The 15,924-nt window shown below is 36.7% G+C and overlaps 1 protein-coding gene across 3 annotated transcripts in view; it reads left to right on the forward strand.

Annotated features, from left to right (window-relative positions):
* LOC124305699 (neurofilament heavy polypeptide) overlaps nt 1–7,529 on the forward strand; it is a 41,031-nt gene extending 33,502 nt beyond the window's left edge. For 2 of the 3 annotated variants that reach the window (XM_046765358.1, XM_046765359.1), the window contains one exon: nt 4,303–7,529. In XM_046765358.1, coding sequence (XP_046621314.1) covers nt 4,303–6,092 — 1,790 coding nt within the window. In that variant the 3' untranslated portion in view covers nt 6,093–7,529. The remainder of the gene's footprint in view (nt 1–4,302) is intronic. The other variant, XR_006908418.1, reaches the window with a different exon arrangement.
* The last annotated feature ends 8,395 nt before the right edge of the window (nt 7,530–15,924 follow it).

The following is a 15,924-nucleotide window of genomic DNA, read 5'->3' on the forward strand; positions in this document are numbered from 1 at the left end:
GCAGGTTAATCTATGCATGATTTACTTGAATGTCCATATGTCGATGAAGTTGGTCGGTATTAAAAGTCATCTTTTTGATATGCATCTATACGGTTAGAAAGATTCAAGACTATAGTAATACATTTTTTTTATAGCTTGTATGTAACAGCATAATTGTCAACTTTTATGACTTATGGAAAAAATAGTTACTACTCTTTATTCCGTTCTTATAGACGTAAACACCCAGAAAATACGATTTGTACCCCAGGTACCAATAAAAACCCAATTTTCTGACCAGTGTAATTCAATGGCCGTCAATGCAAAATTTGTTATTGAGTGGCTGCGACGTCTTGATTGACTGCTACCAGCACTGCTATTATCATTAAACCTGTTTACACTTCTGTTCTATGACCAAAAAAAGTTTTTACAGGGTTCGGGTACTTCTGCTTCTAACTGGGATAAGTTCTTCGATAAAGTATTAGTTATCAAAAAAAAAAAAAAATCCCGTATACATTGAAACTATCCTTAGATGCAGAAGACCTTAAATTCAACACTAACGTTTTGGCTCACTCTACAATACTCTACATGTATTAACCTATTCATATTATAGTTAAAAAAATCACTGCAATGGGTCAAAGGTTCAGATTTTGAACCCTTGAATTGGTGGTCCTTTCAAGGGATCCTTTATTGTTATTGAACAGGCTTTCAGAATTGGAAAGACTGTCCATTAATGTACTAATTGCTGATTATTCGCTGTGTGTATTGGAAAAAATTAGTGATTGGCAGTAATTTGAGGCAAGGAGCCAACGAGTCCTGGCTCTAGATTTGACATTTTTTCAATCTGGCAACAAATTGAACAAACTTATAGTTTATCGTCCGCCGCCAAGAATTGATTGAGAAAAGTAGATAAAACAAAGAATCGATGGTAGAGTGCTCAATAATCTGACTAAGTGTCGAAAACCAGAAATACTTGATGATGAAATACTGGCCTTCCTCAAGTTTATGGCAATAATAATTACAGAAAATTATTGTGGTCATCCAGATGATATTTATTCAATGCCACATAGCGAATAACAGCTCGATAGTTATAGCATGAGACTACATGCGGAATGTGGATATATCTATGGTCATAGGAATGTTTTTCTTTAATAACCATCAATTATTCATGCATAGATCGCTTGATTAACAATTTTCAAAGTATACAATACAGCTGCAATTCAGCTATGTAGGTTTGAGAAATTCTGCTAACATACTGCTTTTAATGCTGATTGTCGATCCGGACCACAATTTTATATTTCTATTGCAAAAACTGTATTCCCATAGATACTGACTCTGATGCATACACAGATGTGGTTTGGTAACGTCAGAATAACACAGGAAATTTCTTTGCAATTTGTGATAGTTTAAGAAATTAATAAAGAAGTGAATACTAATTACATGCGTATTTGGACTACACGGATTAAATGACCTGCACTTGTATTTAGAAAGACGAATTGAGGACTGTAAGAAATTCTCCAACAACTCGGCTAGTTTTTTTCCAACATTCTTTACAATTAGGTGTATTATATACAGGGTGAAGAAAATGTATGAAAAATGACCGAGATCAAGTCTTGTGTAATTTTCAACAAGGAACTCAATGATGACCTTGGATTCGACTTTGAGACACAATAGTCATTTCAAGGTCCACTTGTTTTATTTTTTATTGGAAAACATTTTAATTCTAGAATTAGAAAGATCGTACAATTTTATGTGCAGGTATGTACCTCTGCTATGGATCTAAATGACCCCTAGGGGTTCCCATTCTGAGGTCAATAATAGGGGTTTCCATTTAAAAAAAAATTGAGTTGACCTTGAAATGACCTTGAATTGTGCCTCAAAGTTAAATCCATTGTCATCGTTGAGTTTCTTGTTAAAAATTACACAAAACTTGACCTTGGTAATTTTTTTTTTTTTTGCTATCCGTTGCGAATTATGTAGGTGGTTCCTCACCCTGTATACTGCCAGTTTTTCTAATAAAACGTGAGAAAACATTCTGTGAGCATGTCACGGAGTAGTAGGAAAGAGACAACACTCAAACAGCGCTCGGCTCATAAGTTGGTCCAGTTTTAGAGGCAACGTAAGAGGAATTGTCAAGATGCGATTTAAGCGCCTCTTGCGGTGTAAGCCGGTAAGCGCTCTCCTCTCTTCCCCCCTGATCTTACGATTCGCCGTTTGCCACCTTTTCTTCGGAATCAATGTCGATTGAGGTTGGAAAAGCAATCACTCAGTTTTGACTCGCGTCAAAAACGTATTTCACGAGTTTACGGTGCATGTTTATAGCACGGTTAATAGGTTACGATAGCCGCCCTTTTTTTTCACCTTTCATAGTGAAAATTTCTCTTTTTCCCGTCAGAGGCGCTCGAACCGCATTCAGACAAGTATTCTTACGTTACCTCAAAACCGGCGACAAGTTTGATTGCAGAGTGTTATGTCCTTCCCACTAATCCGTGGAGCGTATAATTTCGAAAACTATCAACGTAACGAAACATTTGGGAACCATCATTATTTTCTAATTTTATGGTGTTTTTGGTCTTGAACAATGTTTTCATTTTTACTCTTCCAGTCTTTCAGTAAAGTAACTGAGATTTAACACAGAATCACGTGTTTGGCCACCAGACCTAGTCCAAAACTAAACAACGCCTTCACACTATTTAAATCTTATTATAGGGTTTCTGGCTGAATGTGCTTTATAATAAAGTTTCATTGCACTCGCAACATGAACAGACTTATTTGGCATAATGTCTACTAACTCTGACATTTCTACACTTTGTGTAGTAGCTTTTTATTAAAAAAAAAGTAGAAAATGTAGTCGACATAGAAACACCCTCGAGATTTCAAAGAAAATGTTCTTTGCTTCAGAGTATGATGTTATCAAACCTTTACTGTGCATGTATCTATTTTTGAGAAGCTATTCTATTACCAATTTAGTATTTTCAATAAAAACTCATTCATTCGTCCGATATTTACCGATTGAGTTTAGAGTCAATTTTAGTGCATACACGGAGTTATCGTGTTATCATAACGGATGATGTTACATATTCACATAGAAAATTTCTACATACACATATTTGCATAATGTATTGTTTAAATTTTTCCGACACGTAGATCGAAAATAGCACTTACTACTAATGAACATTTTGTGTGCAGAAATGGAATGGAACATTTAAAATTATGCGCACGGAGAAAAAAAATTCTAGTTACTCTTACTATACATTCTAATTATTTTCATTTTTCACGACAACCGAGAAATATAATCCTGGGTATAACACGAAAATTAGTTTTTCAACTGTAATTCGAAAATCCAGTACGGGTCACTCTTCTTATTTAATCTGTGGTCACTTTTACTATACCATTACAGATAAAACCATCAACTTTGGGGTGAATTCGTACGCTCAACTTTTTTCTTATGGGGATTCAGCATTATCTATGTTAGCGGTACAAATTCACCTCCAAGTTGAGGTTTTTTTTCCGTCAAGGTATTTTTTTTTTTTGTTACCATTGCAATAATTTTCCGTAGGTCCAACAATAAAAGAATGTTATTACCTTATTTAACTGAAAAAAATTAGTCAACTAAACAGTCAAATTTAATGTTCCATTAACTAATTTTTCAATATATTTGACTAAAAATGTAGATTTGTATTCTAGAATAGTAAAACTTCAGGATAGCGTCTGATACACCCTGTATGTATTCGGAGGGTTAAAAATATAGATCTAGTTTTTCAATCTGTTAAATTCACTGCTATTGCTTGGGTGCTGTACCGAGAATTCTTCATATAAGCTGGCCACCTCAAGTTTCAACTTTCAAACGCGCCTTACGAAGGTTAACTAGACTTTTAGATCGGTTTGAGCTTAAGCAGATCTAAAATAGTTTATGTATTGATTCGGGAAGGCCTTTCAAACTTTTATTGTTTACCGATTACTCGTTATAATGACATAATTTCAATTCCTGACTTGACTCGGTAGATTTAACAGCTCATTTCTCGTACCGAGTAAATTAGCTCCCCTTCCTTGCAGATGGAAATATGGCTGCAGTACGATTTTGCCGATCAATGGATTTCAATTATTTTGCGTGTGCGCAGTCAGTCACTCAGTTGGGCAAGTTTCGTAATTTCCTGTCCAGGCGCTACGCGTAGTGAATTAACAATAGTAGACATAATAGTACAACCATTTCTTTCCTCCACGTGCATACATTTACATACATCTATTTCTGCATACAAAATATCAGTACTCTATCAGCACACTTTTATTGCACTCATTGCCTGTCTGTTTTGTACAAATACACAGTTTGCACAACACCGGACGTCTCTTCCCCTTCTATTCCATCCGGAGAATCAGTAGCGACGCTTCATAGCAACGACGTAATTGAATTTTTGAAAAGCGAGCCCATCGTTGAACCCTTAACCGTACGAGACGAGCCAAAACTCCCAGAAGAACCAAAATCCGTTGAACCCGACCTCGAGGCAAAATCTGTCGTGGTAAAATCCCCACCGGAAGAAAAAATCCCAACGGAATTTGCTGCCGAAGAACTTAAAGTCACTACTCAAGCGGTTCAGTCATCTCCAGTTTCAACCAAAGTCCCGTTACCCGAAAGTACAGAAACGGAACCACTAACAAAAAAAACGGTTGAAGCTCTTCAAACTTCTCCGGCTTTACCAAAAGTTGAGCCACCTGAAAATATTGAACCGGTATTATCGAAGCCAGAAACAGCTACCAGTGAAATCCTGATTCAACCTTCTTCAATTTTCTCCGAAGGCCAGTCACCTGCAGAAAAAATAATGGCTGGTCAAGTATCTTCTTCAGCTGCATCGGAAGTTGAGCCATTTGCAAATATTGAACCGGTACCACCATCAGATCCAGAAACAGCTACCAGTGAATCCCCTAAACCTTCTCCAATTTCACTACATGCAAAGGAAGAAACTGATCCTGTCAGTGAGACGAAGCTCGAGGAATTTGTCAGCACTTTTGAAGTGCCGAAAAGCGTTGTAAAAGAGTCGTCAGCGGTCTTGGAGGCAGAAACAACTGAATCGAAAGCAAAACCATCCGCCGCATTAGCCGTTTCGGGTACAAGTTTAATATCTGGAACTGAACTCGGTACGGAAAGCGCCACGAGTGAGCTGACTGAACTTATTTTAGACAGCAGCTCAGTTCCGATTCAAGTCGCGGAGTCCGTGCTGCAATCCGAACCGAAGGAATCGGTGTCGGAAGATCAGAGGCCGGTAACCGAAGAGGCGATTTCATCTGTAGTTGCACCGGTGCTCGAAACGGCGACTGCTGTATCGGAAACTGTAGCGGAAGCAAAAGCCGCTGAAGAGTCGAAGGCGGCGGGAAATTCGTTTCGTAATGGCGTCGGCTCTGCGATAACTCCTCTGGAAATTCCTGCTCAGATACCTGAACCGGAAATTCCTGCTGATATACCAGAACCGGAAATCCCTGCACCAGTAAAAATCGAACCCGTTGCTGTTGCTCCGCAGGAGGCTGAGATCTCCGGAGAAGAGTCTTCGAAATCCGCCTCACTCACACCACCCGATTCGCCAGGCACAACGGTTCCTGTTCGACCGATCAGAACAAAGGACTCGAGGATCCCGACAACACCGATTGTGACCGAAGCCACGCCCCCAAACAGTCCACCAATTGGTGGTGTGGAAAGCCTGGAGGATCAGCCGCTGAAATCGGTTAAGAAGGTGGTGAAAAAAGTTGTCAAGAAGGCGCCTGCGGATGTTGAAGGCGCCGAAGGAGCGGCGGACAGCGAAACTGTGGGAAAGAAGGTAGTCAAGAAGGTGGTAAAGAAGATTGTGAAGAAACCGAAGGAGGAAACTGATGATGGTGCAGAAACTTCAAGCGCTGCAACTGAGAAACCGAAAAAGACGGTAAAGGTGGTGAAGAAGGTCGTGAAACCGTCGGAATCCCTCGAGGTGGATGCTTCGATACCGGACACACCGCCTGTCGGCGAAGTTCCAGTCCCGCCGAGACGAAAAACCAAGACTACGACAACGACTACGACGAAAACGACAACGACGAGCGGCAAAAGCCCCGCGGCTGAAGAAGCAGCGAAACCCTCCGAGTCTAAGTCATAATACTACGAGGGCAGCGAATTGACAATAATCATTAATATTATAACTATTATTATTATTATTATTATTATTATTATTATTATTATTATTGATATTATTAATATTATTATTGCTACTACTTTTCCTACTACTATTAGGTTGCTGCGCAGTGTTCGAAATTCGAATAATTTTACAACACAACAGATTCTTAGAGTACGCATATTTCACTTTATCAGTCATTTCTTTTCATGTTTTTTGATTTCGTATCTTGCATCTAGCGATTTTCTATCCCATATTGCGGTTATCAGATATTTGGTATAATGTATATTTCTCTAGCAATCGTTGCATTATCGTATTGTGGCCTTACACACCGCCGCGCGCCGTATCGTTATTTATAAATCATGATTATATCATTTTTCTTTCCTTCTCTCATTTTTTCGTTATTTAGACGAAACACTTTCACGTTTGTCATATTATCTATATTGAAGGTAGTGTTTGCTTTTCTGTATTACCAAACCTTTATCTGAGCATTTTTTAGGTATAGTATCTATTTGAGTTATATCAATTATTATTTTTTTATTAACTATGTATATTTATAATCTAGTGAATGATTTTTGCATACCAGATTCAGTTTCTATTTAGATCTGCGTACAAGCCTTAAGATAGCAGCGTTGTTTGACATTTTCATTAACCCCTTATCATAGATGTATAGGTTTTGAAGACAGGACCGGCAGATGAGGTTCTTGCATGATTTTCAATTGCGGTATGTAAAAATTACGACGGTTGATAGATCCAATACTGTCAGAAGAATTCATTTGAAAATTCGTATCTCAAAGACAGTTAATTGCAAATGATCTATATATTTTTCAAATGTTATCGCCCACGTTATGTGACGTCGTAATTCTTCACACACCAATTTAAAAAACGTTGAGCCCGAGGGTCATCATTTTGTATGTAAAAAAAAATTATAACTGATGCATTACATTTATTGAATACATGTATTTTGACGCAATTTCATCGTTTTTTTTCTTCTCGGCTTTGAATCGATGTTGCTATAGCGATTGTGTTTGCACGTCCACGATTGAAATGGCATATCAATCCTCTGAATGTTGTATTAGAAAGTAAAGAAGGTTTGGATTGACTTTCGTGAATGATAAAAACTTCAACATACAAGAATTTAAAAAAATAAAGTAAAAACTATATAGTGGTGAACAGTGTCGATCGATAATAATATAAATCAATTTATCAAGTGAGATGAGCTTTATAGTTGTGCCTAAACCAAAATTGAAGCTCGAGTGATATGGTTAATATAATATTATATTAATGTGAGTGTTCACTTACAGAGTAATTACATAAAAAGTCAACGTTACAAATTTGTGTGAGAATTAATGAATTTGTAAAATTAATGGCAATTATTTCTCACTTTATTGGCGGGTAATTCAATAAAAAGTGATATTTTCATTTTTCCATTGCTCAATTGCAAATTCAGAATATGCCTGCGTACCGTTGTAAACTGTGTTGATAGGATTCGTACAGAAGAATGCACTCGTTTTGAATGTAATAAAACAAGTATGTGAATATCTACAACGTTCGATGAGAAAGAAGGTTGTTAATATAATATAAATGACGTTATAAGCAAAATTTGCAAAAAATTGGAATCAGGTGCAGCAATTGCTGCAGACTTTCCCCCTTGTGTTGCTTCAGTGTCGATTTTATTGTCTGGTTGAATTACGGTGTGTTTCTTTTTTTTTGTTTTTAATCAAACCGCAAAATTTTCCACATATTTCATTTCAGTTCTCAGAATGTGTAACCATGACGTTAGTTATAGCAGGCAATGCCTAATTAAAAGTCTCAAGTTGCGCGATTTATAACATACAGACTGTAATGAAACGCGTTGTTGTTAAACACTTGTCAAAATCAGAACCTGTATGCGTGTTATTTTTATATCAATTTCCATCATATCGTCAGCGGAAAATTTACAGAAAAATGGTACTGAGGCAAACAGCTTATAACGGGTCGAGCTGATTATTGTGATAACCTGTATACGAACCCGCAAAATTTTTAATAATCATCAATTCCTGGTTGGTTCAAAAAGCTCTATCTGTGTAATGTGATAAGTAATTTTTGGATATTTCTTCGTCTTCTAGGAAAACGTATGGTTTTGGATCTATCCTTAGACCACATAACGTCACGTAAGTTTGCAGAATATTAAGAAAAATTCGTTAAAATAAAAGCAGACCGCGTAACTATGATAGATCATAAATCCCGAGGGTTCAGAACATCTTGAAGAATGAGGGTCCATATTCGTCAAACTCGGCGTAGATGGCGCCAATGTTCTAGGATCTTGCTAGCGTAAAATCAAATTATCTATAATTTTTGCGACAGTAAATACAACAGTTTAGTAATTAAAAAATAACTTTAAAAAATGTTCCAATAAATATTTGTTCGACACATGCACGGAAAGAGGTATACGACAGGTTGCAATAAAATGAGGTTATGTTGGCCAGCTATGCATGTATATGATATCTTTTGACTGAAGATACGTAAAGAGTGCCAGCTTTATGCCAAGGATACGTTTTATAGGGCTTTTCGTAATCGAAAATGGCCGACATAAATTCATCGCCAAGCAGCGTCCTCTGCGTCCTTTGGCGTCCTGCCCTACATGCGCAACTCAATCCGGTAAGCGATCGGTAAGTAAATAGAATGAAATTTTCACATAACTCCTGCCCGGACGCCGTATACTTTTCAACTACGCTAATTCATTTGGGCCATATTCCGCAATGTCAATCTAACTCCATCGGATCGACAAACATAATGTTATCCAAATAGATACACAATAATCATATGCACCTGGATTACCGTTAACAGAGTTAGAAACCTTTTCTTGATAAAAAGGATTGGAGATATAGTCGAAGAAGTTGATCAAAGGATGGAAATATGTATAATTCCTATAGATATATACTTTGTGTAATTTCTGTACATATGTTTAATACTTGACTTGTACTGTTAAGTGAAGATATTATAATAATATATATGTATGTTCAGTCAACGCTTATATCTTCATTTCGAAGGAAGACGCAGCTGACATATAAAAATAATTTCTTAACTGACGTTAGATTTCCGTGGTTTTTTAAAAATGCAGTTTATTTGCAGCGGAAAACTCAGACCTTTCTACACAAAAATACTAATTGTAAATATTTTTGGAAATTAGGTAAGACTCGATTGTTACTAATGTTCGAGTCCATGCTGTAACAACCCCCGACGAACTTTAGGCAATCATTATCACAAAAGTAACTTTAAAAAACTTAAGATGATCAAGCTTCTTTTTTCAACTTCTACGCATATTACCTGGCTAGATTGCGACTCTGTCCACTGAGCCCCAAACACAAGATTGTACAGAACTTGATTATCAAGTGGCCCAGATTATAATTACTCATATCTGTCCACTTTATTATACATTTATGGCTGTGCTCGTGTTGATTGTTAGGAATTTCGAATTTGAGAATATGTATTTCCGACAAAGTCGATACTATTTTAGCACTTTCCCGGTAACCCCTAATAACAATATTACCCATAGGATACAATTGTGTAATAATACTGTTACAAAGGGTGAAATCACCCGTTTTGCCCCCTCTTTAATGATCTAGTAGTCGGCATAGATAAAAGACGTTTATAAACCTCTTATGTCTTTAAAAAGAATAAGGTTGCTGCGCCAACCAACATTATTGTAAAAACAGTCTTGTTTCAGACTTTAAACGAGAAACACATATCTTGCATTAAAAGTATTTATCACGATATTTTATTCACGCTCTTGATTTCTTTTGATTTGATAATAAGTAAACTCGCGGATCCATAATTTATTTTCCGTAACGTCAAAGTACGTTACAATACTATACATAGGATCTCAGAAACTAACGACTGATATTACCTATACATGGATTTTCCGGATTCTTTATAATCAAATTCTCATCAATTACAAAACTCTACAAAAAAATTTGCTGTCTTCGTCCTAAAATTTATTTTATGATTTTTCTATTCATTATGCTCCAAAATAAAGGAAAAGTACCCACATTCCATTTAAAGTTTGGTTTTGTAGTAGTTTTGATCATAATGCATTTTTTTGAGTTATCGGAGAAATATTGAATAGTTCTAGTATATTTAAAAATACCGTAAAAACAAAGTTGGAATAGTTTTAAAGAAGTAGTCTCTGGATTTTTAGGGAGTAACAAAGTTGAAAATTACCAAGAGCTAGTTGAAAACATGTTAAAAAACTTTGAAACCATGGGTTGCAGAATGTCTCTAAAAGTAAATATGCTTCATGCTCATTTAGATAAATTTTAAAACAACATGGGGGCGCACTCAGAAGAACAAGGAAAACGTTTTCATGAAGATATTATGAACTTCGAACAACGTTATCAGGGCAAATACAACAAAAATATGATCGGGGACTACATTTGGGGTATAGTGAGAGAAAGTACTTATGAACATGAAAGAAAAAGTAATAGGGTTCACCTTTAAACTTTTTTCCACTATTTTGTAATTTGATATGACAGTAAAAGTTGATAAAAATTCCATATAAATATATTTGTTTCGAGTTATCGATGAATAAAAATTTTAACTGTGGATTTTCTAAAATACTATTCAACCGTTGTCCTGGGTACAAAAGCAAACTTTTTCATTCAATTTCAACATATACATTTTTTTTCGTCCAACTATCGATAAATCTATCGAAATTTCATACCCTCTTATCAAAGTCAAAATTCGTCTTCACCTGTGTTACCCACGATAACTCTGTTAAAAAATACAAATGAAAGGTTGTAAGACTTTTCGGAAGCTTCAAGAGTATTCTGTTTTCAACAATCCATTGGTCTTTTTTGAGACAAGATTCTGATCTATCGAAGTATTTCTAAAGATTTCCGCAAAACAGACAAGAGGTTTGATTAGCCGAAACAGACGGTCTGGTTAGCACAATCACATAAGTACATACACTGACAAAAAATGGTTCGAGTCCAACGTGATATTCGCCTTAACATTCATTGCTTCGATTATTAATGATGAATTAATTGATGAATAAAAAACATTCTTAATTTTTTCAATCGACAGCTGTTTTTGCTTTGAATTATTAAAGTGAATACCTATTTGGACTGAACATTCTATAGCTCTCAGTACATTTGTTAAAAAATTGGTTTTATTGCCCTGAAACAGAAAATAATACAATCAGTCAATAGAGTATTTCTGTACATTTCAGATATATTTCATAAATACTTACGCCAAGATTCTCCACTATCAGTATACACTACCGAAATGATCGTTCCTGCGCGATGAGCGCCGAGTTCTAAATGCCACGCCTTTTCTCATAACTGAAAGGTATCAAGTCCACGCGCAAAGGGCGCCGTTGAACTTAAAAACTTTACTATTCGTAAAAAAATTGCCCGAAAAGATGAAAGATCAGCACATCGAGTGCGTAACTCTTGTATATACTGTATGCAAATTCGACGCGCATAAATACGTGTCCGATTCCCGTTATTAATTTACGCGCCAAAAGCTGCGTCCAATTCTCTTGATTAATTTACGCGCAATAAGGCGCGACAGATTGAATTGTCAAAAATTTTATATTATCTGGAACTTGCCCCAAAAATTCTGAAGAATCCCAATCCACATCTGTATCTTTCTGAATTAGATACATTGCTATGCGGATTCTTGTTCTCAGATTACAAAACGAATCGAAATCGGGAGGGAGGTTGGAGGGCATGCATTATTGTATAACGTGACGGTTGGTGGTCCTCTTTGACGCGAAATCTTCGAGCTCAGCATCTCTCCCCATCTAGCGTACCACGCAACGCGATAGATGATCCAGAGATGCGTTTTGCCCATTCAGACGGTCACAGAGCTCAATTGAATGGAATAATGATCGGTAATGACTAAATAATTGAATTGAATATCGATTGAAAAATGGTTGCAGAGTGACAAGAAATGGGAAATTCAATGTCGTTAATATTTAAATGTTTACAAATGGTTCGAAGACTTGGATACGGAGTCATTTGGGAAAAACACTGGGGATTACAAAAGTTCGTAACATCACGGTACATCGCAACCTTCCTACCCTAGCCTGTTTCACAACGGAAAAGAGAAACTCACACACATGTATAAACCCTTCGACGGATCCTAAAACGTCCACCTACCTACCTAGTTATCTATATTCGATCTAAACGATTCTCCATTTTTTCCAACATCATTCTTCATCATTTTCGCCGTGGTCACTGACTTACATTTTGTTGGTTACTTATTGGAAGCAAAATGTTTTTGTGTCATAGTCTGCCTACTCAGAATCAAGTATCGCAGTTGTTCCCGCCAACTCTAATATTTTATATATTATTTTAGTAAATGTTAGCATACTATCGGTATATTAACCTTTTATAAAATTGGTTATAAACATCCTGTATGCCAATTAGCATTTTCTAAGCGAGCCAAGCCTGCAGTCGATCATTACTTGTTGGCTGTTAAAAGATTGAAAATCATATATAAAATAAGATGCAATTTGATTACGTTACGTTATGCCAGACTTTAGAATTTTATCGATTTAACAATAATGTGCATAATTGAATACGTTTAAACTTCAGGTAAACCCACCACTTAAACGACATCATCGGTAAATTCAAACGTAGATTATTACATCGGTCACGATACAGAATATAATCTCGCGAGTAAGCGTTGTTACCTGTCACGATGTTCATTCCACCTTTAGCAGCATGGAAAATTTCTAACTTTAAGTAAGTTACGGTAAATTAAATTGCGAAAAAAAAAATTATCCGACTGAAAGTCAAGCACGTTGCAATCGCGAATGAGCCTATCCATGGCATGCAGCTAAGAAATCGAAGATTTGTGTAACAATTATTACCGCCACGCCACGTGACTGAGAAATCCTAGGGAAATACCCGTATCCTAAATACGTGCAATCTCACTAACGTTGCTGAGAAATGAAAAAATGACTTGGAAGTCACTGCTTAAATCTGTAAAAAACAAAATAGAACACGAATTAATTTACCAAATTGGCTTTTCAGTTTGTAAATTAATTATTACTGTTTAGTTTCATATTCATTGCATGTTATGCAAGAACAAAAGTTCGGCTTTATATGTACCACCTTAAATATCAATAAATAATCAAAATAAGCATTGTTAACTCGAGTCTGGGCTGCTCCACACTTTTACATGTAGTAGGTCTTGTAGCATCTCAGGTTTATTGGTGAAGCGACGCACTTTTTACACAATTCAGATCTTCACTAATCTCTTATAATCCAAAAATCCACACCGCAATAACACTCGATTCTATAAACACTTTTTGTGCTGTAGCTGTCTGTTTGAACCGACTGAATAAACTTGCTGACAATGCAACTGCGCATTTGCGGAAAATCAGCTAAAAAAATAATAATATTAACACTCGACGCACAAAGACAAAAATGTCTATCAGGGAAATCTGAAGTTACGCAAAATAATGAAAACTCGGGACACGAAATTCACCTTCAACTTTCGCAGGATGTTTTTATTTCAGAAGCTCCGTTTTTCTTGAGGCTTCACGCTGCTCCTCGTATATTATTCATAAATAAGTAATTGTGAAAATACACTGATGGAACAACGTGACATAACCTGTACAACGCGGTCTGAATGTTGAACTGATAGTGAGAGAGGACGTGAAAGATCTCACTCCGATTACTCGAAGACGACTGATGCCGTACGGCGCTCAGAAGAGATTTAAATCAGTTCTCTGAAGGACGGAAGATAATAATTCTCCTGCCTTCTCTGTCGCTCATTCTATGGAGTGGGGCTAACAGCACGCACCAGCTTAGCTGCCCCCCCCCCCCTCCCGTGACCCCCCTCGATGGGTACGACAGAAAGGGCGGGAAAATTATTATCTTCTGCCCTCTAGAAAACCGATTCGAATCCATTCACGGGACGCTTACACCGTTCAACGGCTTGCGTCGCTCGTCAGACTCGAAACAGTTGCACTGGCCTCCAAAAGTTGATTGAAACTAGCTGTTGTAGATTATAAGTTAATGTTGCTTATGGAAATTATTGGAAGTGATATTAATAATTAAATGCAATAAAGTATGCTTCGGATTCGTGTTAGATAATCGGAGTCGGATTTATTCGGATTGAACTCGAAGTTGCACGGATTGAAATGGTTTGAAAACCTGCTTCGGATTAATTCGGATGATCTCGTATTGGGGCGAAGAGATATTTCGCATTTGCTCGGACAACTTCGGATTAAGCCGGATTGACTTATTTACCCGAAATCTTCACCAACAAGAACCAACAGCACAGACATTACAAAAGAAATCTTTCATTATTCGGCTGTAACTCTCGATACGTTGCTCGCAGCGTATTCGAGCTCCGTCCAATCAATTCTTCTCGCAAAGTTACGTCGTCATAGTGATATATCGATATGAAAAAAAAAACAGATAAATTCATGTAAGTACTACACATTTTATCCCAGGTTACGTACAATAGTAACAATACAATATTACACATTTTGTATCTTACATAGGTGCATTGCATCTGTACGCAGGCCGGAACTTAAACTGCGCCTATAAAACTACAATAATAATCAACTCATACAAAATTGTTTATATTCTGCTTAGTTCAATGTGTATCGCAGTTTTGTTTCCCGTATATAGTAGTCAGATTTCCTATTACAATGTTTATTATTGTGTTACATTTTTTTTTCCTAAACTCCAATTCTGTTGGAAATATTATATTCATTATATGAGTTAGTATAATAATATAATATATCATTATTAGTCAAATGTATCAGTATAGCATACTATACTATTCGGAAACTTGGTAAAGTAGTATGCACTGACTCCTGAACACTTCTACTAGGATTAAGGCACATTTAATAAACTGGAACTGAAACTTTGTAGATATGAGTTTGTGCTTTTTTTTTCCCCACCTCTTTAAAATCCGGGCGTAAATTGACGTTTTTCAGCTGTGAGTTTCGATTGGTTGCTCGCATCGCGTCCAGACTATGCGCAATGGATCCTCTGGCAAAATTACATCGATATAGGGTATGAATGAATCGATTCCAGCACTTTTCAAAATCCGCCAAGAATGGACCGAAAAAATCCAAAGGGGCGAGCCTTACTTTTTTCTGATTTTTGGAGATCGGAAACTTTTCGCCTCAGATTCGTTTTGCTCGACCTTTTTCCTACTAATTAGAACCTCAAGAATGCAACATCAAAAAGAGCGTATGGTAAGAAATTACGAGACCTTTACTCTTCTGGTACATGGTGTTTAGTAAAAAAATCTGTGCCAAATTCAAGGACATGTCCACGACATGTTCAGAGGTTGTCCAGGACATTCAGGAAAAATAATAATACAGGACTGTAGAGAGCAGAAAGCACTGTACATAATCGGCGCGACGTACGAGATATTCGTTATTTTTAATAGAACCTGTTACTAGGGAAAAACGAAAAACGCGATTCGAGGTGGGAATCCACTCAAATTTTTTTTAAAATAGTTACTCAGTGAACGCAAATAAATATATCGTTCGCAGTCAAGCTTAAAAATAAGTATATTTCCGGGTCTTTTTCAGGACCTCCAGGATTTCTAGGACCACCTTACATTATGTAGTAAAGCTATGCGCGAGAGTCGTTTGATATCCTGTCCGAGGGAAGCAAGATCTTCGTTTTGTCCATGTTTTCTGGTCTGCCGTTGAGTCATGTACAGTTTTGTCAAATGATTGTCTCCGTATCTCAATTTCATCGCAGAACTAAGCTTATTATAGTCAGAAAATTCATCTTTAGACAGAAAAGATAAAACATCTATTACTCTCGGCTTACTAAGGGGGGGTAGTTTCTAC

Source organism: Neodiprion virginianus, chromosome 5, assembly GCF_021901495.1.
Source record: "Neodiprion virginianus isolate iyNeoVirg1 chromosome 5, iyNeoVirg1.1, whole genome shotgun sequence".
Taxonomy (NCBI): Eukaryota; Metazoa; Arthropoda; class Insecta; order Hymenoptera; family Diprionidae; genus Neodiprion; species Neodiprion virginianus.